Source organism: Prunus dulcis, chromosome 5 (genome assembly GCF_902201215.1).
Source record: "Prunus dulcis chromosome 5, ALMONDv2, whole genome shotgun sequence".
NCBI lineage: Eukaryota > Viridiplantae > Streptophyta > Magnoliopsida > Rosales > Rosaceae > Prunus > Prunus dulcis.
The window spans coordinates 9,212,726-9,239,416 of NC_047654.1; the positions used below are offsets into that span (position 1 = coordinate 9,212,726).

General features: G+C 37.6%; 3 protein-coding genes and 1 pseudogene across 16 annotated transcripts; 2 read left to right on the forward strand and 2 right to left on the reverse strand.

The window, feature by feature from the left end:
* The first annotated feature begins 1,286 nt into the window (after positions 1-1,286).
* LOC117627977 (E3 ubiquitin-protein ligase At1g12760-like) lies at positions 1,287-5,082 on the forward strand. Of its 4 annotated transcripts, none has more exons than XM_034360308.1 (5): positions 1,287-2,082; positions 2,607-2,726; positions 2,839-2,971; positions 4,004-4,162; positions 4,372-5,082. In XM_034360308.1, the coding sequence occupies exons 1-5, from the start codon at positions 1,511-1,513 to the stop codon at positions 4,543-4,545; spliced, it is 1,158 nt and encodes a 385-aa protein (XP_034216199.1). In that variant the 5' UTR covers positions 1,287-1,510; the 3' UTR covers positions 4,546-5,082. The 4 variants fall into 4 exon arrangements, with proteins under 4 accessions (XP_034216199.1, XP_034216197.1, XP_034216200.1 ...); XM_034360306.1 differs by having other exon boundaries at positions 1,288-2,082; positions 2,604-2,726; XM_034360309.1 differs by having other exon boundaries at positions 1,289-2,082; positions 4,007-4,162.
* Positions 5,083-5,641: 559 nt separating this feature from the next.
* LOC117628038 (protein unc-13 homolog) lies at positions 5,642-19,088 on the forward strand. 9 transcript variants are annotated; one of them, XR_004585883.1, is made up of 25 exons: positions 5,642-5,947; positions 6,034-6,098; positions 6,490-6,760; positions 7,011-7,077; positions 7,252-7,402; positions 8,082-8,249; positions 8,947-9,045; positions 9,173-9,379; positions 9,482-9,583; positions 9,984-10,214; positions 10,536-10,616; positions 10,796-10,882; positions 10,966-11,151; positions 11,243-11,383; positions 12,162-12,254; positions 12,971-13,042; positions 13,357-13,474; positions 14,150-14,322; positions 15,231-15,315; positions 15,867-15,989; positions 16,619-16,725; positions 16,826-16,903; positions 16,983-17,078; positions 17,481-17,563; positions 17,654-17,769. XR_004585883.1 is itself a non-coding variant. In XM_034360393.1 (25 exons), the coding sequence occupies exons 1-25, from the start codon at positions 5,767-5,769 to the stop codon at positions 18,686-18,688; spliced, it is 3,354 nt and encodes a 1,117-aa protein (XP_034216284.1). In that variant the 5' UTR covers positions 5,642-5,766; the 3' UTR covers positions 18,689-19,088. The 9 variants fall into 9 exon arrangements, 6 of the variants coding, with proteins under 6 accessions (XP_034216284.1, XP_034216283.1, XP_034216285.1 ...); XM_034360393.1 differs by lacking the exon at positions 16,826-16,903 and adding an exon at positions 18,519-19,088 and having other exon boundaries at positions 17,468-17,563; positions 17,654-17,837; XM_034360392.1 differs by lacking the exon at positions 12,971-13,042 and adding an exon at positions 18,519-19,088 and having other exon boundaries at positions 17,468-17,563; positions 17,654-17,837.
* A 1,496-nt stretch (positions 19,089-20,584) lies between these two features.
* LOC117628128 lies at positions 20,585-21,738 on the reverse strand (annotated as a pseudogene).
* A 2,841-nt stretch (positions 21,739-24,579) lies between these two features.
* On the reverse strand, positions 24,580-26,691 carry LOC117628665 (heat stress transcription factor B-2b). 3 transcript variants are annotated; one of them, XM_034361162.1, is made up of 3 exons: positions 26,379-26,691; positions 25,844-26,147; positions 24,580-25,738 (listed from the first exon to the last, which is right to left on the reverse strand). In XM_034361162.1, exons 2-3 carry the CDS (start codon positions 26,111-26,113, stop codon positions 25,013-25,015), a joined length of 996 nt encoding a protein of 331 aa, XP_034217053.1. In that variant the 5' UTR covers positions 26,114-26,147; positions 26,379-26,691; the 3' UTR covers positions 24,580-25,012. The 3 variants fall into 3 exon arrangements, with proteins under 3 accessions (XP_034217053.1, XP_034217052.1, XP_034217051.1); XM_034361161.1 differs by having other exon boundaries at positions 25,844-26,177; positions 26,379-26,690; XM_034361160.1 differs by having other exon boundaries at positions 25,844-26,157; positions 26,379-26,689.

Here is a 26,691-nt window from a genome sequence, read left to right on the forward strand (position 1 = left end):
CAAGGGCAACCACTATTCATGTGAATAGTGGCTGCCCTAGCTCCACCGTTGTCATGGCTAATGGCAAATGAGTGGAGTTGCTCTTAGAACTCTTATCGATTTCAAGCCATAAAAGTGAAATTTTAGGTTTGGGCCTCATCGGTAAATCTATCTAGAGTTGTACGCATCCATGTTGTTAGCCCCGAGCAAATTTTGTAATCTTAGAACAATGTTTTGGAATGAAGTTAAATTATTTTGGATTTATTTTAATTTATTGGAAGTGCTAGAAAAATGTTTGGAATTTTTTTAAAGGTACAAGCCCCATAGAATTTTTCGGGGAATTTTTACCAATGACAATGATATTGACAAATGCTATTTATTTGTATGATAAAATTGGATTTTACTTTTTTAGGCTTGATTATTATAAATATAAATTGTTTTTGTTTTACTTTCTATAATAGTTTGATTTTGTCTCAAATGCAAGCTAGGGTGTAGATCCTTTAATAATAAATACATAAAATGATAAATAAACAACAAAAAAATCCTTCACGCAAGACATAATGTTAAAATGGTCGAGTTCCTCTAGAATTGGACAAATCGGTCCAGTCAATGTTCGAGAATGACATGAAATAACTCTTTATGCCACTGTCGGATAGTGACTCAACCAATTTATTTAATTTTTATGAGGTTGGACTATTTGGTCTTGGTGTCCTCCTATTTGTCCTTATATAGTAAAATCCCGAATAAATATTGATTAAAATTTAATAATATACAACAAAAAGAAAAGAGAAAAGAAAGAATAAAAGCTTCGCAAATTGGCTATTTATTCATTAATGAAAGCTTCGCAAATTAGCTATTTATTCATTCATATCCAAAAAGATATTGAAAAAGGAGGGATCAAATCCATGGTCACTGTAAGCAAGTTTATGCGATCACTATGTTATTTATATGTTGTATTCACTAAAAAGTTTACGACGAATCACATATTGTTGTATTCAGAAGCTAATTTTGTTTTTTTGGCAAATTGTATTCAAAAGTTAATTAAATTATTGGAAATTATTTATCCACCGTACAGCGAAGCATTTAAGCGGTAAATCTCAACCGCCGAGTTGGCTTCGACTGAAACGACTCCACTCGCATCACAAACCGCAAACAAATATTACCGCTGTTAACTGTAATTACCGAACGAACCGTGTACGGTATGGTCAAATCAATTTACGTAGCCCTGGTCAAAGGAATCAAATTTATTTAAAAAAAAAAAAAAAAAGAAGACAAAAAAGAAAAGAAAAGAAAGAAAAAAAGTAATTCCAATTCCAAAGCCTTGTCTGTATTCGAACGACATTATCGTCATCGTCGGCGTTGTCTTATCCAACCTTTTCCAAGTTCTCACCGCCACAAAACTTCCGCCCATTTGATCACAGGTTCCGCCAATACGCACCGTTTTGAAGATCTCTGCATGGGCTCACCGAGTTAGGGCATTCAGTTCCACAATCTCGCTGAAAAATAAAAATTCCAATACGAAATTCCCGAAATGGCCTCACCCAACCGATCCGTGGACGACATCGTCGATACGACGCCGTTGCTCAGCAACTCGGGCGGGTCGTCCGACGAGTCCAACTCTGGGCGCCACCGAATTGTGCGCCGCCAGAGCCTGCGCGACGCCGCGCGGTTTCTACGCCAAGCCAGCAGCCGTCGGCTCATGCGCGAGCCGTCGATGCTGGTTCGCGAGACGGCGGCGGAGCAGTTGGAGGAGAGGCAGAGCGATTGGGCGTATTCGAAGCCCGTGGTGGTTCTCGACATCATCTGGAACTTCGCATTCGTCGTCGTCGCGGCAACGGTCCTGGTTCTGAGCCGATACGAATTGCCGAATATGCCCCTGAGGCTCTGGATCATGGGGTACGCTTTGCAGTGCGTGGTTCATATGATTTGTGTTTGTGTCGAGTTTCGGAGAAGGCAGTGCCGACAGAGAAGCCGGGTTTTGGGGGTGAATTCGACGGAGGAAGGAGTAGGGAGTGTTGGGAACTTGAGTTCTGGGTCGAGAGAGGAGGATTCGTCATCGCAGTACGTGTCTTTGGCTGATCATATGAATGAGGAGGGTACCAGGTAACAAATGACTTTTTTTTTATGTAATGCAATTGAAATGTTCATGCTTCTATTTGATGTTTGTTGATGGGTTGTTGTTAGTTGCTGCAATTTATGAACTTCTTGTGACAATTCTCGAGTGTTTGCTTAAAATGCTGGCATTTGATTTGGAGCAAAATAACAAAACTTTTAGCAGAATAAGATTTTATGTGTACGTTGACCGATTATGTTGTTTAACATGAATTGCGGATATAGGATATATCTGCAGAATCTATCATGCAGAGTAGGGCAGAGGATTAGTTTTATGATTCTTCTTGGCTTTTTAAGGCTTGTTGATGACTGATGACTTTGGTTTTCTTTCAATTAGTACTTTCTAAAACTATATGTATGCATATTAAACTCTGTTGTTGATTACTGAACTGGTTTTCCACTGGAAAGGGAAGGATGCTGGTTTATTTGCAGCTGGTACTCTGTGAGAAATTGGATGATTTATTTTGGACTATTTCGTTTACATGCTCAATGTTTTTGCTTTAATCTCGCAGCAGTGTTGCAAAGCATTTGGAATCTGCAAATACAATGTTTTCATTCATCTGGTGGATCATTGGGTTCTACTGGGTATCAGCCGGTGGTCAAGCTTTAGCGCATGCCTCCCCTCAGCTTTACTGGTTTGTGCTCTCTCTCTCTCTCTCTCTCTCTCTCTCTCTCTCTCTCTTCCATTTATTTGAAAATCAAGACATTAACAAAATCTTAACTATGGCTATGTGGCTTTTTCTGCAGGCTATGTATAATTTTCCTGGGTTTTGACGTGTTTTTTGTCGTTTTCTGTGTTGCACTGGCATGTATCATTGGTATCGCTGTTTGTTGCTGTCTTCCATGTATTATTGCACTTTTATACGCCGTGGCAGACCAGGTAGTTCTTGTGTATTCTTACCTCTTTCCTGTGTGTGTTGAGTTCCATGTTCATAACTATCAGTGTCTTCTATCATTACCACTCTGTAGGTTATGTGAAATTAATGCAATACTGTTTGAGAAGTACGATATTTGTATGATGTAAATGGTTCCAAATTGAAACCAGAAACTGAATCATTCTCTGTTGTTCTATGGAAGGAAACAATATGTACCTAATAATTAAGTATTATAAAAATTAATCGGGTTTTGTTAGTTTGAATGGAGATATGAACATATTAAGATCCTTGGTTGGAGGATTTTGGACTCTTTAATTTAACTTAACTATGATGGGATTGGTTCCAATTTAGCGTAAATAACTCTATCTGGGGTGGGGGTGCAAAGTCCGGCACAAATGTTTTGTGTAGCTGAATGAAAGAAAGTTGATAGAGTTGATTGCCTTCATGATTTCAATGAAACAAGCAAGTTCCCGTTGTGGTAAAATAATGTGCACTGAGTTAAACCAATGTCTGCTTTCGTCTGGTATATTTATCTTACATTTTGATACTCATCTTAGACAGTTGCATTTCACGGTCTCTCCACAGAGCACCTATGCAACCATTATGATTGAGAGCTGTTATTGGCACTCCAAAATAGTCATCATGCACTCTTCTCTAATGAAAAAAATAAGGACAGAGTGTAGAATGACTATTACAATGGCTATTTTGGAGTGCTAATAATAGTTTTCAAATGGTTTTATATCTTTCTCCTTCTGTTGGTGTACAAGAGTTTGAAAACTTGATGTATAGTAGTTGGCCTTGAAGCACTTGGGGACAATAGAATTATTTCTGTTTTATCAATTCTTTTCGTTTGATCCAAGTTTGCTGACTCTGTTTTAATTGTTTCAACTTTGAAGGGGTTGTGCATGATTTTTTGTTGTTGGAAGTATAGTTTACCTGATCTGTAAATTTACTGTTGTGTAGTTTTAAGAATCTTATATTAAATTTTAATGGCTTTCTTGTCCTCTCTATTGTGTTTCTATGACCTGTTATTGAAGCAGGATGGAGCATCCAAGGAAGACGTTGAACAGTTGTCAAAATTCAAATTCAGAAAAGTTGGCAATGAGAAAGTTGCAGGTGATACACAAGGTGGAGGAGTAATGACTGAATGTGGAACAGATTCACCCATTGAACATGTTCTTTCGCAGGACGATGCGGTGAGTGGGCCCTTTTTTTGGATAACTAATCTTCTTCACTTTCTGAGTTGTGTTTGCAAAAGAGGATGTTGTCTACGTGACCTGTTATGTACTTGGTTTCCTTTTATATTCATATAACAAATCCCAGTTAATTAGTGGACTAACAAACTCTTTTTGGACTGCTCAAAAGATTCTTGTCACATCTAAGTGATGATCATTTTGATTTATAGGAGTGTTGCATCTGCCTTTCTTCTTACGATGATGGAGTGGAGCTAAGGCAACTTCCTTGTGGCCATCATTTTCACTGTTCCTGCATTGATAAGTGGCTTTATATCAATGCTACCTGTCCTCTCTGCAAGTACAACATATTGAAGAGTACCAGCCATGATCAAGTGGAAGTGTAGAATACTTCTAACTGAACAATTGTGCCCGTGCATGCTGGGGGTTTACATACAATTCTTGCTTGAGTGTAATCCAACGCCAAGCTTCGCACTTGACTCACTGCAGGTTTTCTATATGGTCATTGTCGATGTTGTTTCTTGTTGTAGAGTAGGTGTAGCAATTGTCATCGATCTTGTTGTTCCCGTAGTGATGATGGCAGTGGCACTTCGTATTTGTTGTTGCTCTGGCATCTTTAGGTGCCTTTGTACATGGGTATTGCCAGGGTGTCTCCGCAGTAATTATATATCACAAAGACAGTTGTCTTGAGTTACATTTCAATGTGAAGGGCTCTTTGTTGCCAATATTGGCACTCGACGAATGTTGACTTGATACCTTAGAAATGTTGTTAAAAGTTAATAAGATTCTTGTTCATGAAACTTGTTAGATTGTTGTAACATATATGTGGACAGTCACACTGATTGTATCTGATTTGTTGAAAGAGAGGAGCTTGTTATGTGTTGATTTGAGCAAGCTATTCCTTGGCACTTGCAATTGGATAATTCATGTTGTTAATAAAGCTCTCCCATCTATGATCCCTTTTTTTCCCTTCAAATATTGAATCGAAAATAAAGAATGGTATCCCCTTACTTTTCTGAGTAACCACGAAAATATTCAAAACTCCAAGGTGCATTTTTATAAGACTCCAAGAAGTTTCTAGTTCAAGCGATTAAGAGCAAAAGATCCAAATAATTTTAAGAAAAAGCCATGCTAAGCTAACAACTCGATCCTTTATCAAATAAAAAAAGTTATTCCATTATCCATACGGTTATATTAAGAGATTGTTAGGGAAAATTTTGAATTCAAATATCATAATTATTCAACTATAAAAAATAAAAAATAAAAAATCTTCATGCTATACCTCATCGAGAGGTATATTTGAGTTGGATTTTAAAATTCAAAATGCAGGCAGCCAGAGAAAAAAAACATAAACAAAGACAAGGGGTCAACATAAAAATTATCAAAAGTCTGAGTCAAAAAGTATAATAAACCCAAAAAAAAAAGACAAAAAGCATCTGCCGAAAGCAAGAAATGAAAAAACAACATTGTGGGGTGGGCTTCGTGCTCCTTTTCGCGCTCCTCCTCCTCCTCCTCCGAATGTCTGTCGTCTGAGCTGTCTCCTTCTCCCTTGGTTTGTTTCGTTGTTTGTCGTCACTGTCGCAAGTAGGAGGAGGTGTCTGCTAACAATGGAGCACCAACCTCTTTTGCAGCGATATCGCCGTGATCGTCGTAAGCTCTTAGAATTTCTCTTGTCGTCGTCGGGTCTCGTCACGGAGCTCCGGACCCCGACCGGGTCCGCCGCCTCGCTTTCCCACATCGATTTTGATACTCTCAGCGCCGATTATGTCCTCGACTGCGTCAAATCCGGCAAGTCTTTTTTTCATTTTCCCGACAAAATTCAGCTATATAAGTAAATATATTTTTGTCTAATTTTGTTATTGGAATTTGTTTAGGTGGAGTTTTGGATATATCTGAAGCAACCAAGAAGTACTTCCATGAATCTTCTTACCCTCTCATGGTGAGCATGAACACTCTGACACTCGTTTAGCTATTTCTTGAGTATACATACGTAGGCACAGATAGTTGTGAAATTTTGATTCTTGTTATGGTTTGAAGTTTTGGTTTTGGTGGTGGTTCTGCTTTTGTTCAAGAACTGGGCCAAATGTGAGTGTTTTGAAAATGCTATGTTTAAGAGAGATTAAACATCTTCAGAAGATTTTCAGAAGCTGTTTGGCTGACATAAAAGTGTGATAAGAAGTAAAGCAACTGACCCAAAACTCATAGAAGCTTGAAATGAATCTCCTCAAGTTTTTATTTTTCTTTACTGCTGCTAGGTCAAGTAGGTTATGTTTCTTCTGAAAAAACCATAGAATTCATTTTCGTTTCATAATGCTCTAACTTTTCGGCAGATTCATTCCCAATTAGGCAATTCCTTTTTTCTACTTTCTGATCCAGAATTATCTGGATCACCTCCTCGGCGTGTGCCTTCTCCCATAAATGTGAACCGAACCTCCGAGAATGCATCAAGTTCATCCACCCAGATGGATTCTTTGAATGTTGAGGACATTGCAAAGGCTGGTGATTGCTATGGTTTTAAAGATAGAGCCATGCCGAGTGCACCTCCGAAGCCTGTTAAAGATGTTACGAACATGTCATTGGGATTGCCTCATCTGAACACAGGTATGGGTTGCTTTGATTATAAAATAATGGCCCCTGCTATTTGGTATGGTCATTTCTGAAAGAATGTAATGAAATCAGCGTGTCCTCAAATGATAGTCAGACTCTTCTTTTTTAGTGATGAAATTATCTCTGTTCCACAACATCATATGGATTTTTTTTCTTTTTGCAAAAGATGTATATATTTGTATCCTGAAGCTCCGGCCTTTCACATTTTAAGTAAAACTGTAACGTAGCTTCAGAATTTTTGAAGGATTGTCGGATGATGACTTGCGGGAGTCGGCCTATGAAATATTGCTTGCATCTATGGCAACTTCTGGGTAATCTCTCTTTTCTCTCTTTCTATGTGTGAGGGTGGTGAAACCCCTGTTTCTTGCATTCAACATATTTACTACTTTTCAGTTATGGCATTTTGAGATCCTGGTTCGATTTAGAATGAGTCTTTTACTCTCTAGTGCTCTCTTGTTGTCTTACTCTTTGTCTTCATGGAACAGGATTGTAATATGTTCAATTGAGGACAGAAAGAAGCAAAGGAGTTCCAAATTGCTGTCCCGATTGAAGAGTAGAAAGGATACAGCAAATGTGCAGTCTCAGCCTCTTGAAAGACATTTACAGCTCCTCAACACCATCCGTGTGCAAATGCAGGTAACTATTATTTTCTCCTCTTCACTTCTGAGCTGTACTTTTATGTGCTCAGTAAAGAGTGTCAGACTTTAAGGAAAGATGCAGAAAGCTTTCCAATTTGATGTATATTGTGGATATATTGCAGAATCCATGCCTGGAAAGTTGTTTATATGTATGACGTCGAAAACTGAATGCACTCATAATCATCTTTTAACTAAATGCTTCACTTGAAGTCGTCAATTAATCTCTGACTTTGAATTTGAAGCAGCGTACTTTGACATGTCAGATATCAGTAGGACTGTGGCTGGTTTATTTCATATACCAGAAAAGATATACGATGGATGTCTTACTCTTAAAATAGTTGGGTGGTAGACGTCGAAAAGTACTTTCTAATAAGTTGATGTGAGAGAGTATGGATACGTTAATATGAGAGTCTAGCTTAAACCAGTTTGATTCGAAGTTATTCTTTCATAATTCTACCGCTTAAATAAAGTGTTTCTAGAAAGAAGGGGTAAAGAAAAGCTTATGCAAATATTTTTGCATTTCTGTTTGTGTTAATAATTTTCCATGACATGGCCCTGGTAGGGATGACAAACACCAACGTAGACAAGAAGGATATTTCTGTTTCTCACTCAGTTTTCCTTTCTTTCTTAGTAGTGCGACTATTCCATCTCAGACGCAATTATTTCTTCTTTTGTAGATTTCAGAAGCGATGGATGAGAGCACTAGGCAAAAGTTGATGCTGTTAGCGTCGGGGAGAACACGGGTGCAAATCGATGTTCCTCAAGTTTTGATGGGGCTTTTAAATGGAACTTTTAAGTCTGATTTTCCAAATGAAAAATCTTATTTGCAATGGAAGAATAGACAGGTATGGTCAACTTTGGAATATTTTAAAAATGAATCCTTTTAATATCAAAACTGGCTAGAACAAATAGCTGGACTTGGTAAACTGTCATATTAGTCGGACACCTTTCACATGCTGTAGTTTGGCACAAAATTATTGACTAGGACACATTCTGAGTGAGACTGATATAATACATGTACTTTCAAGGACATGCTGTAAACCTTTTACCGACCAGGCTCTGCAGAATGTGATACTGGTTGGGCTTGTGATTCCATGAATCTTAATACTCAAAGCATTAGCCCTGATAGTAGGGTAGACAAGTTGCCAAACTTAGTGTAAACATGCTGGCCTTACCATGGCTGTTCTCATTTTGGGCCTTAGGTTGGTTGTTGGTCAAGAATATTAGAGCTGCCCTGATGTTAAAGGTCGATATATAAGGCACCATTTGGCATTGTCATAGCAACTTTAGCAGTAATGGAAGTTGTTTTTGTGGGATCTAGGCAATGTGTAATGGGTCCTGCCAGAATCTGTTCAGCTGGTTAATTGTTTAATCCAAAATACAGGGTAAATTTGAGAGGTTGAGGAATTTGATAATTGGCAAGATATCGACGTAGTTCTTGTCATGTTTGTGTTGTACTAAAGGACTTTGTTACCTTGTTAAATATAGAAAGGATCGTTTTACGCTTTGACTTAACAGAATGATTTTGTACTAATTTTGTAGGCAAGTATCTTAGAAGAGCTTCTCTGTTTTTCTGCTAATCTTGTAGCACATGATCAACAAGCTATTAAGCGCTCTCTAGCTGTGGTCAGAAATTCGAAGGTGTGTCCTTGCGAGTTTGCAGCAGTATAGCAACAGTTAATTTGACTACTTATTGGGATGCTTATTATTAATTTTCTTAGCTGTTTCCACAGTTCGATTATGGCCCTGATTGGTCTTGATGTTGCAGGAATGGGACTTTATGTCTCTATCTGAACGGGCAGAGGTTCTATCAGTTATCAAAGAGGCGGCCTTGAAGTTTTCATCTCTTCCAGGACACTTCGGTATCCAAAGTGAGACCTATTATTGGACTTCTGGGTATCACCTGAATATTAGACTTTATGAAAAACTACTTCTTGGAGTGTTTGATGTTCTTGATGAAGGCCAGCTGATAGAGGTAGATATATCCTTGTATTAATTTCAGTTAAAGATCTTCTGTTTTTGTACTTATAGTTTTACTTTTGGTTGAAGCTCAACTCTGCTGCTTTCGTTCTTTTAGGAAGCTGATGATTTCCTGATGCTTATAAAGATGGCATGGCCTACTTTAGGCATTACTCAAAAAATCCATGATGCACTATATGGGTGGGTTCTTTTCCAACAGGTATACATATTATCTTTTATGTTTAACATCTGTGGAGCATGTTTTGTGATGCAACTTTATAGATGCATTCTTCAATCATGATAAAATTATAGTAATCATTTACCCTTCTCTAAATCTATGTGTACTTGATCATGAATGTTAATTTTATAGTGCACGGGGTAAATTTAAGTAAAAGAAGCAGTAATCTATAGTATTGTAACTGAGCAAATGTCCTCAACAGTCCTGAATTCCATATATTGCATTTTGATGGCATCAAACCTTTTCTAATTTTTGGAATAGTAGATTGAAAGAATATTGCACCATTGTTGTTTAGGTTACCTATACCATTGCCTTTCACTTGCCATGTCAATACTAAGTACCATCCCTAAGCAGTTATCTGAGGCAAATTTCTGTGCTGAAGTTTGTTGCGACAGATGAGCCTGTGCTGTTGGAATATGCAACACTAGAGTTGCAGAAAATTATATCAGCTGAAGATGATGATGAGAAGTTGAGGCTATATATGAATAGCCTGTTATGTTCAAGGCAATGCAATGGCAGTGAGATAAAGCTTAGTTTGGTAGAGGCTGTCTTCTACTTGATAAGCATCTGGTCCGAGAGTAAATTGGAAGATTATCATCTGCATTTTAGTCAGGTTAATTTCTATTCTTTAACAGTGTTGTTATATTATATCCCATTTGCGTTTAGGTTTTACTTTTACGAAGAGACAACTTGTTATATCTTGCAGCATTGTCTACAAGATGATCATAATCTTTATCATTGTTACTCAAATATACAAATGAAATGATAATAATCTAAACTTTGTAACTTCTTGTTAAATAATGTTGACTTATTTTATTTTTCTTTTGCATCCTTGGATGTCGTGTGCAAGTGAAATTTACATATTGAAAAAGGCTTGTAGAATGGTTTTGCATTTCCCGATATTTTCCTTCTAATTTTGAAATTTTTATTTCAGCAACCTTGTCACTTAAAGAAGGTATGGAGCTTAGTGTCAGTAGTTGGCATTCATACTTTCCGCGATGGTGGTGATATGAAGGTTAGCTTATTGTCAGGAGTTGGCATTGATACTGCTTCAATGGTCTAATATGGTTCTGCTTGTTGCTTGATTAAATATTTAACTACACACATTAGTTTTTGGATAAAGAAGCTTGGTGGTTGGATCTCAGTTGAATTTTGAACGGACAAATAATCTTATGAAAACTTTCATACTTGCAGTTGAGCAGGTTGAATATTCTCGATGAGGATCCTTCTACAATATTTGAATCTTATGTGAAAAGGTCCATTGAAGCTGCATACAGACGGGTGAGAGATGTTTGATTTCAAGTTTGTATAAGATTTAGTTGGCCTTTCAGTTTTGGATGACACTTATTTGTTTATACTTTTAGGTAGCAAGTAACATAGATCAGTTATCCAAAGTGGAAAAGAAACATCCCTTAAATGTGCTTGCAAATGAACTGAGGTTGATTTCTGAGAGAGAGTTCAATGTGTTCTACCCGAAGCTATGTAAATTGTGTCCTCAATCTGTGATGATCGTGGCTATGCAATTGCACCGGGTTTATTGGGAAAGACTGGTCTGCTTTTGCACCTCTATAAATGAATTATCAATTTTCTTGCAGCCTGTAGGCTGTGAACTTGTAATTAATTTGTTGTATTAATGTGCAGAAATCATTTATTGATGGAGTATCATCTCTTTCTGAAGATGTTATATCGGTGCTTCCAGCTGCTCATTTATTGGATCAAGGCCTAACTCAGCTATATAATATTGGTAATGGAGCAAACAGCGGAGATCTGCACCATTATCCGGTTAGTTTATGGTTAATGTATTTATTTTTTAAAGTTTTTAATGTGAGGATATTGTATATTTGTTTTTTTAATTGCATCTCATAAATACTGTCGTAAATATACCGGAAACCAGAAAAAATATGCAGATGTTCAGTTCCATTCTTGTCTCTTTTTTTCTTTTGGGCAAGAATGCTGTTATTGTCACGTTTTCTGTTTGAAATGTATTTGGATTAGCAAATCTACTAGCTTAAGTTGTCACTTAGGTCTGTTAACTGAGTTTCTGAATTTCAATTGCAGTCGATGCTCAGTTTTATTAAAAAAATTATTTTGCTTTATTCTGTGATCTTCCTTATCTTTTTCTGATTTGTTTTCTGCTTGCATAAAATTTTGTTGTACTGCTGATGATATAATCATTCTGTTCTGGGATTAACGCACATTGAGTTCTTTTATTCTCTATACATATTAATGACTTAATGGCGAGGTGATCATTGTGGTCTGTAGACTTCAGGAGCCTTATAGCATTCAATTCAATTTCTGCTGTTCATTTTGTTTGGTGATGGGTCCAACGTAAGAAGAAACTCAAGAACTGACAATGTCAGTTTTGAAAAGATTTGCATCATGCATGCATTTTAGAGCTTATGATTGTGATTGAATTTTTCTTTGTTATTTAGTTTACAATGTACTGGATTTGTTCTTGCGTTCTTCAGCTTTAGGTTTTGTTTTTTCTTATATAATTTCTTCGGCTTTAATTAGATGAGATGTCAAAGAATAATCTGTTTGGCCTTTCTATTTTGGGCAGATTGGCGAGGTTGCTAAACCTATCATTCTTGATTGGGTGATTGCTCAGCATGCACGTATATTGGAATGGACTGGACGCGCGTTTGATCTTGAGGTTGGCTCTACGTGGACTTGGATGGTGTTGTTTAAAAATGCAAATTTAGTTTTTTCCTTCCCGTCTGACTAAACAGATGCACTAAGTTAACAAGGAAATATAACAAGGAAATAGTATATAGCTTATCAAACAAACTGATAGTGTGATTCTAGGCAACCAGTGGGTACAAGAAAGTAGATACATTGCTGCTTGATGATGTGTACAAATGCATTTGTCAGAAAATAATGTATTTACTTTTGATCAGTTGTCATGCTGATCAGCCTGTAAGACACTTTAGCATGGACCTTCACGTGTGCTTGTGCATGTGAGAAGAGAGCAGATGATGAAGGCAAGGGATAACTTGTTGAATTTTGTCTTTTATATATTTCCTCTCTTATTTTCCATGATTTTAGCCTGTCCTATTCCTTGTGAAGTGTAACATCAATAATCCTAATTAGTTGGGATCTAGGATTAGTTGGGTTGCGCCATATAATTTTAGCAATATGTAATTATCTCAGCGCACAAATGAATGAAAATGTGCCTCCAAGTTTGAATCTGTTGGTAAATTTTTCTTTTTCTTCTTTCCCAGTTGTAGATAAGTTTGATATCTGATGTATTTGTTGACCATCTACTTGGTAACCACCTAACGTGTTTTCAAGTTTGGATATGCTTTAAGAAGAGGACGTCTTCTCTTTAATGCTTGGTACTTTATGTTTTAATTTTTTTGGAATGTGCAGGAATGGGAACCTTTGTCATCTCAGCAAAGGCAGGCACCATCAATAATTGAAGTATTTAGGATTATAGAGGAGGTACTTATAGCCAAAACATGATTTGTTGCATTTTATTGAACTGAGATCCAACCGTTTGCAATGTTTTCATGATATTTGTGATAGAGGTTCACTGAACTGTCTTGACAGACAAATAGGTGGGAAGTTCAGAGAATGGAAGTTGTTTGATTCAGCTCTTTGCATTTGTCTTTTTCTTTCTTCTTCCACTTAGAAATCTCCTTCAAGTTTCCTGTGATTGTTATATTGTCCCAATCCAGATTACTGTTCTAATTGTTTCTCTAAAAGTATATCTTATACCAGGTTTGATATTTGCTTCATTCCATTGTTTATTGCAGACTCTGGATCAATTTTTTGGTTTCAATCTCCCTATGGACATCACACATTTGCAAGGTCTGTTATCTGTTGTCTTCCACGCCCTGGATGCCTATTTGCTGAAATTGCTCGACGAGTTAGGTATTACACATCTCTGCATACTAGTATATTTAATGGATTCATTTATTACCCTATATGCTTCCTTGACTTTCACTTGAAAAAAAATCAATCTTAACATAACTTCACTATGGAATTTGATTTTGGTGTTTTGACTTATTTTCTTTTGGGGTTGGGGCATGTGTGAAGGCCTGGATGCTTGTTACTAGAGAATGATATTGATAGTTTTATCTTTTTATCTCTCTGTTGACATGTTTTAAAGCATAATGTTGATACTAGAAAAATACCTTAACAAAAACTTTCTGAATTATCTATCAAGTTTCTATAGGACATAACGTATCAGAAAAGGATTTTTAAAAAAAGCAAAAGTTTTGCTTATGGACACTGTTTGTGTAGCTGTAACTATAATGAGACAATTCTTCTGCCTGATCAGGCAAAACAAGAGAGTTGTACAAGATGTATTGAATCAACTCCATTCATTTGTGCCGAATTACTTGAGGCTTTTGAGAACTTGACAACTAAAACTTTTCGCTAATGATACCAGGTGTCAATATATATGTGTGTGTGTGTGTGTGGCTTGATGATACACAGTATATTTTAGTAAGTTTTGAGTCTGCATTGAGTGGACGGATAATTTACTGTTAGTCATTACAAGGAGATCTAGTTTCTTGTATTAACAGTCACAGTGCCTCCATGCAGTTGAGAAGAATCATTTATATCCATCACCTCCTCCATTGACTCGTTACAAGGAGACGACGATTCCTGTGATGAAGAAAAAGTTGCTGGAGTGTGTGCCTCTGGATGATAATGTGTATGACAAGTTGAATAGTTTGACAATACCCAAACTCTGCATCAGACTGAATACTTTAAAAGTACGTGAATGTTGTGATTTATAAATACTTAAATAATCAGTTTATTTTTTGCAATTTGTATAAATAATTTTGCAGGAACAATTGAATCTTTTTCTCTGATGCAAAGTGTTTTTTCCTTTTATCTGATGCTTGTAATTTTCAAAATGGATCATGTAATTATGTCATCATTCATATCAAAATATTGAAGATTTGGATAGTTAGAGAAAGATTAATATCAAAGTTGAGTAGTAACCATCATTCATAAGTCTACTTTGATGAAGTTTATTGGCCAAAAAGAGACATTTCCAGTTTATATTCAAACGCCTGGAGACAACAATTATTTGGGACATTTGAGTCCTTTGAACACAACGGAAGACTACAAGCCCCATTTTGATAATAAGACTGCAACCTGTAAGAGTGTGAAAATCTAGAAATATATTGGAATGATGAAGGTTAAAGTAGAGTCGTAATCCCCCCAAATTTAGTGTGCTGATGTTGCATGCATATGATAAATACTGATTACAAGACATGGATGCAAAGGAGAACTGATATGAGGATTATGGGGGTGATGACAGACAATGATTTAACTCAGAAGCTCTATATTTTGATACTTTTTTGCCTTATAATATCGGCAGTTATTATTGTATTATATACCATCTTACCAAATCTGGTAAACTAATTTAAATGCCTGTGAAATATTTTATGTAGTAAGCTCAAGTCAAGGTCTTTAGTGGGATCATTTGTTACTCCCATATCCTCGGTTCTGATGATAGAACCTCAACTTTGGTATTTGGTATTGCAGCATAAGTTCTTGAGCCCATCTTGAAAATTGTTTGCATTTCATTCTTCCTCCCTTTTCCTTTAGATGGTGCTACTTTTGTTAATTATTTGAAAGAATACAATATACTGATATATGTTTGTTCCTGCAGTATATTCAGAAACAAATAGACATACTAGAAGAGGGGATCAGAAAATCTTGGGCACTTGTCAGACATTCTTCTGATAAAAAATGGGGTATGCTACTTTGTATATTGATACTCAGTGATGCCCTTTGTATCTATTGCAGTTAAGTTGTAGGTTTCGTGCTAGGTATAAAAGTTTCCTCATAAGGACAAAACTAGAATTGTGGCATTACAAGGGAAGTACTTACTATTATTGTGGTACTCTTTTTCCTTTTACTACTGTGCATAATAGCCATGGTGCTGACCTTGCCTAGTCTTTGATTAGGACAATACTTTGCAAGATGGACCAACCAATCAACTGATTCTGGTTGGTGCTGTCACAGAAAAAGGCAGATCTTAAGACTTGAATGTGTCATGCTTTATCTGAACTTCATTCCTTTTTTTTCCACACAGAAGGTCCAATTGCTTAGTTAATGGATAATCAAGTTGAGGACATTATAATCACATGTAATATTAACAAGAGTTATGCCATAGTTAAACAAATGCTTTGTTTCCTTTAACTGGAAGATGACAAGCAAAATCAGAGTAAAATGACAATTTTCCCAAGTAGTACAACTCAATTGATTGATATTTACACGCTTATGGTAATTTTTATTTGATCAGACAAGAAACAGTCTCTAGGAACCTCAACATGTAATGAACAAGTTGATGAGCTCTTTGCCACCACCTTTGAAATTATCAGGGATACTGCAGCAAATGCTATCAGCAGACTTTGTGACTTTACTGGTGAGTTAGCTTTTTCTATCAACTCACTAAACGTGCTAATAATATGCTATCTAATTTTTGTATGTCTCACTTCATCCATAACATTATCATTCTTGTAATGAAGATATTTGTCTGCATAATTTGAAAGTCAGGTCCCCTCATTTGTAATTGTCCTTCTTCTGCTTGATTTGTGAAACATCACCGTGAAGCTCTATCTACAGTTGGTTTTACTGATGACCAGGCAATGGATAAACCCTCTTACAGAAATGTGGCTACATTGAAGTTTGTTATACAATGACCAAATATGTGGCTTTCCTATACACATCTAGCAATAGGCTTTTATGCTTAGCTTCACTTGAAATTTTGAATAGAGTGTATGTGAATGTTAAGTTTCATGCTTCAAGGGAGGGGGTGATACTTGATGGTCTAATATAACTTGTTTGCCTAACCTGCTCTTGCTCACCATTCTGTATTATTATAATAATAATATTATTATATTTCTGTGAACTTATCTCATTGTCGCTTGGTGAAATTAAGGAACCTACTTAGTTTTCTCCATTAAAATAAATTTAAATGATATAAGTGTGCGGATGTGCATGATGATAGAAGACAATTATGCTCAATCATGTTTGTTAAAATTCAATTACTAGGTGCAAGAGTCGTGTTCTTGGATCTCAGGCGTGCATTCCTTTTCGGTTTATACTGTGGTAATGTTGAAGGTGCTCGTTTGGATGGTGTTCTCACACATATTGATACTGTAAGATATTAATCTCTCTCTCTCTGTGTATAAGTTTGTGGTTATGGTTTCATCAAATATTGTCAAGTGGATTCTCTTCATCTTAGAGGCATTTTTGTAGGTCCTTGGTCATCTATGTGGTTTAATTGATGATTCTCTTAGAGATGTCGTCGTTTTAAGCATCTTTCGGGCATCACTGGTATGTCTCATTATTAGAAACTAATCTTCTGTGGCCCGTTTCTTGTGGTGGTTTTAATCTTGCATCATATGTGGTTTAGGAAGGCTTTGTATGGGTGCTGCTTGATGGAGGGCCTTCTCGTGCATTTTGTGATTCAGATATTTTACTGATGGAGGATGACCTTGCCACACTAAAGGTATGGTGCTCTGTCTCTGTCTGTCTGTCTGTCTGTCTGTCTCTGTGTATCTCCAACTAGCATTGAGACAAAATCACTCTTAATTCTTAGATGCTTAGGTAAACTTGTTCAGAAAGAAATGGTCAAATGTGTTGCCACTAACATTAATATCAAATTTCTTTCAAACTCAATGACCTAAGAGAACAATTTCCAAAACTCTGGAAGATGCTTGCGTGCTTAAACTTGAGCTCATAAACAAATACCACTTGATGTACATCCCTAACTTATGGAGATAGCTTGGGTCTGTAAGTACCGGGGGATGGTTTACGCTCATACATGCTCATTACTTTTTGTCAAAATACATAACCATATATTGGTTGCTAATGGAGCTATGCTGCTAAACTTCCTAGGAATTTTTTGTAGCTGATGGAGAAGGCCTTCCTCGATCGCTAGTGGAGCAGGAAGCAAAATTTGCTGAGCAGATACTGAACGTGTATTCTTTTCAGGTTTGGTCTCTTGTAATGAGAATTGTATACCCTCTCTGTTGAACTTGAAAGGCTGAAACTGGAAGCATGACACGACCTCTGTTTCTGTAGACTGAAAGTATTATCCAAATGCTGATGGCTGCAAGTGAACAAATATCATCAGGCTTAGATTCACATGATCACAATCATGTGCGCTTAAATAATGCCCACACTTTGGTACGGATTTTATGCCACAAGAAAGATAGAGAGGCCTCCAAATTCTTAAAAAGGCAATATCAGTTCCCCATGTCTTCAGGTAATTTTTCCTCTCCATCTATTTCATTGCATGAAAGATAGGGTTCTAATGCAATAATATCTATATGCTAGTAGAGAAAGTGGGTTTTGGTAATTTAAAAAAAAAAGTTGGAAAAAGTGGGGATGGCGGTTTGCTCTATGTTATACTGGAACTCTGAGCCCGTCTTAGCATACTAGAGATTAACCTAAGAAGATCTCCACGAAGATTGTGTACAGGAGGAAGTTCTCCCGTTTAAATCTTGGAGGAGGAGCATGTTTACGTCATTGAGCAGCAAATATATTGTTAAAGCATTTGACACAATTGATTCTGAAATGATTCTTTATTTTTTAAAAGAATGTGCTTCAAGAATAATAATCAAACTATTTTATCTTCAGAATCACAAGAAACAGAAAAACTTAGTGGAAACATGGCTTGTAACTGTTCGCTTTTTATTTAAAATTTTTCTTTGAAGACATTATATTTCCAACTAACATCAATGTGATGATGTTTCTCTATTATGGTTTTCTATTTCTGGTGTAATAATTGAAAAAAAAAGGTAGGTTCCATAATTCTTGCTTCTGATATTTTATGGTCTAACCTGCAGCTTTACAACCGAATTTCTCTGGCTAGAAATAGTCAGTTTATATTACACTCATGTCAGCATTTCTCTTTGCTTTTCTTTTTCCCTTTTTTCAATTGCAGAGTATGAAGACACTCCGTCAAAGGATCCAACTTCCCGGTCACCTCTCAGATCAGATCTTACGAATCGAAGCATGTCGTTTCATTGGAACAAGATGAGTCCTACTAGTTTTAAGACATTTAAGAAGAAACTTCAAGATGCAACATCTGAAATCAGGAACGTGGCGTGGTAGTGTGCAGCAAGAGAACGGGCTGTAAGGCAACTTGTTCTCAAATAGATGCCGAAAGGGCATCGAGTTGGCTCTCCGGACCGGTAGAAGAATGAGGCACCGAGATTTGTGTGCAGCCAGCCAATTTTTGTATTTCGGTATCCGTACAGCTTTATTGGCAAACTACCACCGCCATTATGATGCTTGCTAGTTTGTGCGTTAATTTATTCGTTGAACATAGGGGGACAAAACATAAAATACCAAAAGACTATCAGTTCTGTTATTCTGCAGCGGCCCAAAATTGGGAGATTTTAGAATAGTTTGCCCCTATATTGCGAGTAGAATACATTCCTAAAACCTTAAATCAAGTAATTTCGTACTAAAATCCAATTACATGTAGCGTCGAGGGAAAATATTCTCTTGTTAGACTGTATGGCGACATACTAAAACCTCGAATCGAGTAATTTCATATTAAAATTTAATTATATCTACAAGAATTAGATGTACGAATAATTTCCCACACTATGGCAACATAATCATCTTATATCTGTGAATCTGAACAAGATCATGTTGATATTCCTAATATTAGGATTAAATGTACAAATTGAGAAAAATAGAGAGCAGTATTTGTGTCAATGTCAATGACTCGATGTGATCTAATTTTGCACCTATGGCTACTTTCCATTTTCCACATGATATCATAATCAATTACACCTTTATGTTTTAAAATCAGCACTCATAATTTAAAATTAGAGTCCCGACATACCGTCCATGTCTTCGGTGCAAAAAACACGCATCATCTCCAACAAGAGATCCACACTCAAGTGCTACCTCAACTTTACTTTTTCTCTTACGTAAAATAGACTCTAGTGATAAAGACTATAACCTCTCTAATGATTAAGAGCATTTAAACAACCTCAAATTTTCCAAGATAGGAAAGAATTGGGGAGAGAGAGGGGGTGTGTATTTTCGGAGGTGTAAAGCCACTTTTACATCCTCTTCACATCTCCGGGGGTTGTAAATGTGGTTACTGCAAAAAATGTAAAAAATGATGCACATGTGCATCTAAATTTGCATATCACAATTGTGATTCAAAATTACAATCGTTTACATCTTCCCATTGAGGGTGATTCCGATTACAAATGGTGTATATTTAACATACACCTCATTATACAACCCCTCATTGGAGATGCAAATTTATAATAGACTTAATAATTTTCTCTTGCATTCAAGATTTTGTGTTGTATTCTTTCATTCCTCCGTCCGATGGAAAAAAGAGAATATTTTTGCTCACCACTTTAACACTTGACATTTGTCTATGGGTATAATCATGATTCCACAAAGACAAAGTAAAAAATTAACTATAGTTATGCACATGGACACATGTCAAGTGTTGAAAATAATAGTGATATATATATAGAGTTAAAAGTAGGGAGTAAAAATATTTCCCTAAACTCTAAAGAAAAAAGAAAAAAGGAATCTACATGATTGATGTGGATCTCATATCATGTGACATGGAGGGGATAAAACTTTGAGAAAAGACAAACACAAATATGGCCTCATGTGGGCTCTTGATTGCTTGAGTCACCATGGTAGTTGTGAATTAGATAGCCCATCACATTCAGAGCACTTTGATAAAATCATGGGATTTGAAATGGTTGTAGGTAAAGATGAGCTTACAGTTGCCATGGATCTACACTTGGGAGGAATGTGGAAGGATGATGCATGAGTGGTGATAGTTACCTAATTGGATTTTCATGAGTAGCTTTACTCACTTTATTTTCCAATACTTGTACTTGACAATTAGTGACAATTAGTGCTAGTTTGCTTTTTTGGTCCCCTAAATTAACACCTCTCTCCTTCTCTTTTTATCTTTTTCCTCTTTTTTCTTCATAATGGTACTAAAATAAACAGTGCTTATAATGAAAGATAAATAATTCAAATTTGCGACATTTTTCAATATTTAAACGAGAAATACTAAACCAAAAGCTAAGCTAATTGGTACACAAAACACGCATTTTTTTAAAACCTGATCCAACGTCAATTAAGGAGTGGTGATACTCGCGCGTTGAGATACTCTCTCAATTTCTGGAATGGTGCCCTTCAGAATCACACGTGGCCCATCTATGTGCCTCTTTGCAACCAAAACCCACGTGATCTAACTGCCCTTCACAATTCACAGAGCACTCACCCAAAGGTGGCAGTAGAGCTGTCACCGGCGTACCAATGACTGTGCCACACATGCCAAATGATGGCGCATTGACGGAGTTTGGCTGCCCATGACCGCTGACCGGACCCAAATTTTCCAACTTCACAGAAAGGTTCACAATCCCATTGGTCCTGGAACCGTCTCTAGCCCGTAGCCGGTAACTCAAGTACCGTGCTGAACCGGCCGGCGGAAACCCAATATCTTGAGCAGAGATTTGGCACCAGCCCAACTGGGTCCGGCCCATTATGAGCCCCTTGCTGTAAAGCTGCAGATATATGCAAGAGTACCTGTTTGTGAAGAAACTTGTGTCCACAGGGACATGAAATTTGTCACCCCATGTAGGGTTGATACCTCCTTCATCATCCACCCCTGTGCTGTACACGTGGCACTTGTGATCACCGTTGGTGGTGGTGAGGGTAATGAAGGTTCTGATCTTGTTTGAGAATATAGTAGGGGAGGTGGTTTTGAGGCCTTGGGCTGATATCACTGTGATCTCCATCTTCATCAGTGGCTGGTGATTGTACTCCTTCAACATGATGTTATTGAACTTGGCTTGGAGTTGATTGGTCTAATTATATACATATATAAATATATATATATATATGAGTTTGTATATATATATATAATATATGTGAAAGTGTGTAGCAATAATAGAAAATTAAATATGAGAGAGAGAGAGAGAGAGAGAGAGAGAGAGAGAGAGAGAGGGTTCTTGGGAGCTTCAAAGGGGGTTAATTACAGTGCAGTTTCCTTGTGGAATAATAATGGAGAATTTTGGAAATGGAATTTTGAAAGGGTGGATGATGCAGCTTTATATGACTCATACACTCAAAAAAGCAATGGAATTTTCCCGCTTGCCAAGTCAACTAGAGGGACGGTTTTTGTGTTTTGATGTTTTCCCCCTACCCATATGCCCGTCAGTCACTAAACAAAGTGTGCCAATCATTTTTAATGTTTCTCTCGAAAGCAATAGAGCCTAAGCTTCGCCACTTCTTGATGATCCGAATCCTCCGTTTGAATTTTTCCTCTCATTATATGTTTGTTTTTATTCTCGATTACAAATGATTGTAAATATTTAAAAGTAATTTATGATTTGCGATAATTCATTTTTATAGGTTGTTTATTGTTAATTATTTTGTTTTTCTATCAAAAATAAAATTATACTAATATTAATTTCTTGTATAGATAGTTGCTCAACCCATGCATTTAATGTGGGGTCCAAATAGTTGTCAAGTAGCAAAAGGCAGCTTCTTTCCTTGATTTATTTTTCCACCAAGTTGTCATGCAGCATACTGCAGATGCACAAGTCGTTTTGTTATAAAATTTTCTTTAATTTGCAAATTGCAAGTGCCGTCTTTGGTCGTCTGCATGAATATTTTTCCATGCAAATTAATTTGCAGAGCAATTTCATGGTAGAAGTTTGGCAAATGTGTAATCACATGGGCGTCAAGAGGAATTGAAGTCAACCCAATTTTGCTGATCACATGCATACAAATTCCACTAAGCTTTTCATAATATTAATAGGTCATGTTAGTGGTCGGCACAAATATACGAAAAACAAGAACTAGATCTTGCCCAAAGCAAACAAGGAAAAAAACAGTTTTGCCACTTTACTTTATAGATTGGTCCCAGCCCAGCTGCAGCAAAGCATGTGTAGCTGAGGTGAGGGTTCACATTAACATTATGTTCTTGGCAGATTGTGTCGACTTTTGTGTTGACTCACCACAAGATCGGGATATTCATTTACTTCTCAATTTTCCAAATTTTTTTTCTTTTTTTGTGTGCGTATATATATGTATAAAGAGAAACAATTAATTAGAGAAAATTTTAAATATATTGCAGTCGATCGACAAATTTAATATTTGTATTTGGTTTACTAACTTTCCGTTGTCTTTTATTTTTTCATTTTTTAATAGCTTATGTTTACATTGAATATTGGGATCCTTAGAGAATCTTGCTTGTAATTATATTTGTTATAAGTCTAGATTGACTCTCAATAATTTCAAAAGGACATTGCAATAGACAAAATTCATAGAATAACGAGTCAATTTGTCACGTATCAATGAACCATTAGGAAAGTTGAGTGGTCACATGGCAAACAGAAAATGAAATATACAGTGAGATTATATAACAAATTACATTTATCTGAATAGAGATGATTGGTTTCGATTTTTTTTAGTCTCTGTGTGGAGGAGCTTTGTTTTTGGTTGGGTGATGGGCCTCTTTGACTTTTAGATGGTATTAGGGAGGATTGGTCTTGAGTGGTTTGTTTGATTTACTTGTAGTAGGTATTTGACTCTTCTGATTAGTCATTAGCATGAGAAGTACTTTTTACTCCGGGATTTTATTCCACGTAGTTTTCTTCAAGAAGATTTTAACGAGGCCACCGTTAACATGCTCATTTTTATCATGTAATGTTCCGTTTGAGTGGTCACATTGATAAATAGAAAACAAAATTTACAGTGAGATTATATAAAACAAACTACATTTATCTGGACCCAAAACTCTCTGTTTCAATCCATAAAAGTAGAATTTGAGAACTAGTAGTAGAAAGGGCAAGGACATCCAACTCATAAATTCCATTCAATCCAAAACCTGGGGTTAGAGTGTTAAAATTTAGGAGACATTTTGTAATGCTTGTCGATAAATTATATGCAATTGGGCTTATATCCAAAGTAGTTCGATGCCTCGACAGAGAAAGCTGAAGAATCACTATTCAAGAACAAAGTCCTATTTCCCCAAGGTCCTTGGCTCTGAATCCGACCAATTGCCATAACTTAATGGCACCTCAGAAACTCTAAACCTAGTTTTTGTCGTAAACCTGTTCGCTCGTTTACTCCATGAACTAGACAAAATGGAAGAAATGTAATAGAAAAAAAGCTAAAAAGCCTCGGTTGTGCGTGTTTAGGGTCTTCAATGTCACAAACCAAAACATTCCCTTTCAAGTCCAGGGCATAAAATTGTCCCATTGAATGTCACATACCTTTCGACAACGTCGTTGTTGATGGGGATCAAAAGTAAGAAAAGGTACCATGGAAACTTTCTTTTTTGTGGCCCAAAAGGCTAGAAGAACCCTTAGTCGGCCCATTTCTGTAGGCATGCATGCATGGTCCATAAATTTCAATTACTAATTTGGGACCGCGAATGTGGTTGGATGAGTTGATCAAGATAATATATGTGTGCTTGCTCGTCCATTTACACCTGAGTTCAACTCTCTTTTCCTTCTCTAGTGTCGAATAAACATAAACCACAGATCACAGACAAATTTATGGGATGGGGGATTGCCAGGCACACTATGAACAGTGTTTATAAGAGGTTTTAGAGACTGTTCCAACAGTATTTCTTCTAGCCATCATCCAACTTGTGTGAGTTTCTTTAGAATAATAATGAATGTAACGCATCCAAGTGGCTTAACATGGCTGTTTACTAAGATGAAAAATTACTCAAAATCCCTTAACGGGTCTTTTGCAATTTTAGGCCCAAACAATTATCCTTACAGATAACGAACCTGACATGATAGCTCCACTGTCAATTCTCAATCAACCATGAGCATAGATGATGGATGACTCAAATTGCCAAGCCAGACCAAATTACGTGATTTTTTGTTTTTGTTTTTTTGTTTTACAAAGCGGCATTCTAGATTATACGAAGGGGAGATCGAACTCAGATGCAAAGAACGGACAACATTGATTGGACACTAGCAAAATGAAAACGAACGAAATTATGCTAATTATTAGCTAAATTATCACTAACATACATTCACCACATTAGTCAAATGTGGCGTGTTTCTGTTTGTCCATCTGCTTTTGAAACAACAAACAACAATTCATGGATAAAATTTTTAAGGAATTAATTTATACAAGCGGGCTCACAATTTTGACTGTTCCCGCCTAACTCTTCTGGCGCTTCATGGATCAAGGAAAAATTTCATCCGCGCCCAAACTACAACGCACGCACGGCGTCGTTTCGCAGTTTCCAGAACACACTAGAAAATCTGATCCTTTCTTTCCATAAACGACGTGGCGCTATCACAGTCATTTGACTCGCACGTGCGCACTTTTCTCCTCGTGCGGTGCTGTCCACTCTTCCATTATCGGGAAAAACAAATCATAATCACCATCGTCATCCGATCAAGTCCGTCACTTTCCGAGCTCCAGCCACGTGGAGTCCTGATCGCGCTTCGAACTCCCATCTGACGGCTCTGATTTCATCGCCTCGGACCCTTCCCGATGCTGCTCCTCTTCCTCCTCGTCTCTCCGCACGCGCTTCACCCCAATCGACACCCCAAATAGCCTCGGCCTCGTCTCCTCCTCCTCGTCTTCCTCTTCCTCCGCCGAAGCCTCCGCCTTAGACCCCTCGCGCACGACGCCGTTTTCAGACGGCTCAGCCTCCTTCACCGGCGACAGCTCCAGAGGCTTACCCTCATCCATTACACTCCCACCGCCACCGCCGCCACCCTCCAACTGACCAGAAGCGTAGTTCGTCATCAAAGCTAATATATTGTTACACAAGCCGCGCAGCTGAGTCAGCTCGTGACTTAGCTGCATGTTCTCTTTCCTGAGCCGCTCGTTCTCTTCCAGAACGTCCGACGTGGTGGTGCAGCTCCGGATTCGGCTCAACATCGTAGCCGGAGGCGCCACCGGCGACGAGTTCGACGAGATCACTTGCTCGTCGCCGGAGTTGGACGGAGATACCCCGGGAGCCACCACAGATACCGTCGCCAACGTAGCGGTAATCGCCGCAGGCGACGCCGACACCGACGGCGAGATTTTCCGGCGCTGAATCTCCCGTAGGAGGCCTTTCTCACCTCGTTTAAAGCAATCGTTCGCGAACTCCCACCGATCCGGCACAACTTTCCGAAATCCCTGCAAGTACAATAGAAATCGATTAGAAAATAGAATATTTACGTGCTTAAGTTTGTTTGGCTGCCGAGAAAGAGGAGGAAAGTGAGGGAAACAGAGAGGGCTTACGTAAGTGTTGAGCTGGCGGACGAAGCTGGAGAAGTTGTTATGCTTGAAATACTTGGGGAGCAAATCTCTGGCGAATTCGGCGGGTCGCCAGACTATGAAGGCCGATCCGTCTTCGCTCCACGAGATCAAATCGTCGACGGACGGATCGTCCACCAGCTGATACGTTTTGGTCAAAAATGGCGTCGGAAGCGTCCTTTGTGAGTCTCCACCTCCTCCAGCGCCGTTAACCGGGCCGGAGTCGCCGTTCTGGTCGGCCTGCAACGACGCCATGGCCTCTAGGCCTTCGGCTTCTCAGATCCGAGCTCTAATAGCAACTGATTTATCAAATAAGTAACTGTTGTTCAATATAACAAATAAATTAAAATTATTTAACGTTTCAATTGGTTGCAGAGAAACCGTGGAGCAATTAAAAATAAATAAAAATTGAAAAAAGGAAAATTCTGGAGGAATTAATTGATTTAATTTCATGTATGAAATGTCTAGTAGCTTCAGAAAAAAAAAATTTAATTAATTAAATTAAAGGAAACGTATGTACCTGGAAAGTGAGGCTTTGGGATGAACAAAGTGTAGGGATTTTCCCACCAACCAAACGGAAAACTGGAAAAGAAAGTTCGTTTCCTACACGAAAGCTAACTCTATCTAGAACAGTGCTTGGTCTGTTGCACCAAGGCTTAACCAGAAGAAGCCGCAGCAGCTCCGAGAGAGAGAGAGAGAGAGAGAGAGGCAGGGAGAACTTCCCTGCTCTTTTTGTTGTTTCTAGAAGGTTCTGGGGTGCGTGGAGTAAATGATAGGAGCGAGACGGAAAAAGGGAATTCGTGGGTTCGAGAAGGAAAGAGAGAAAGTAATTG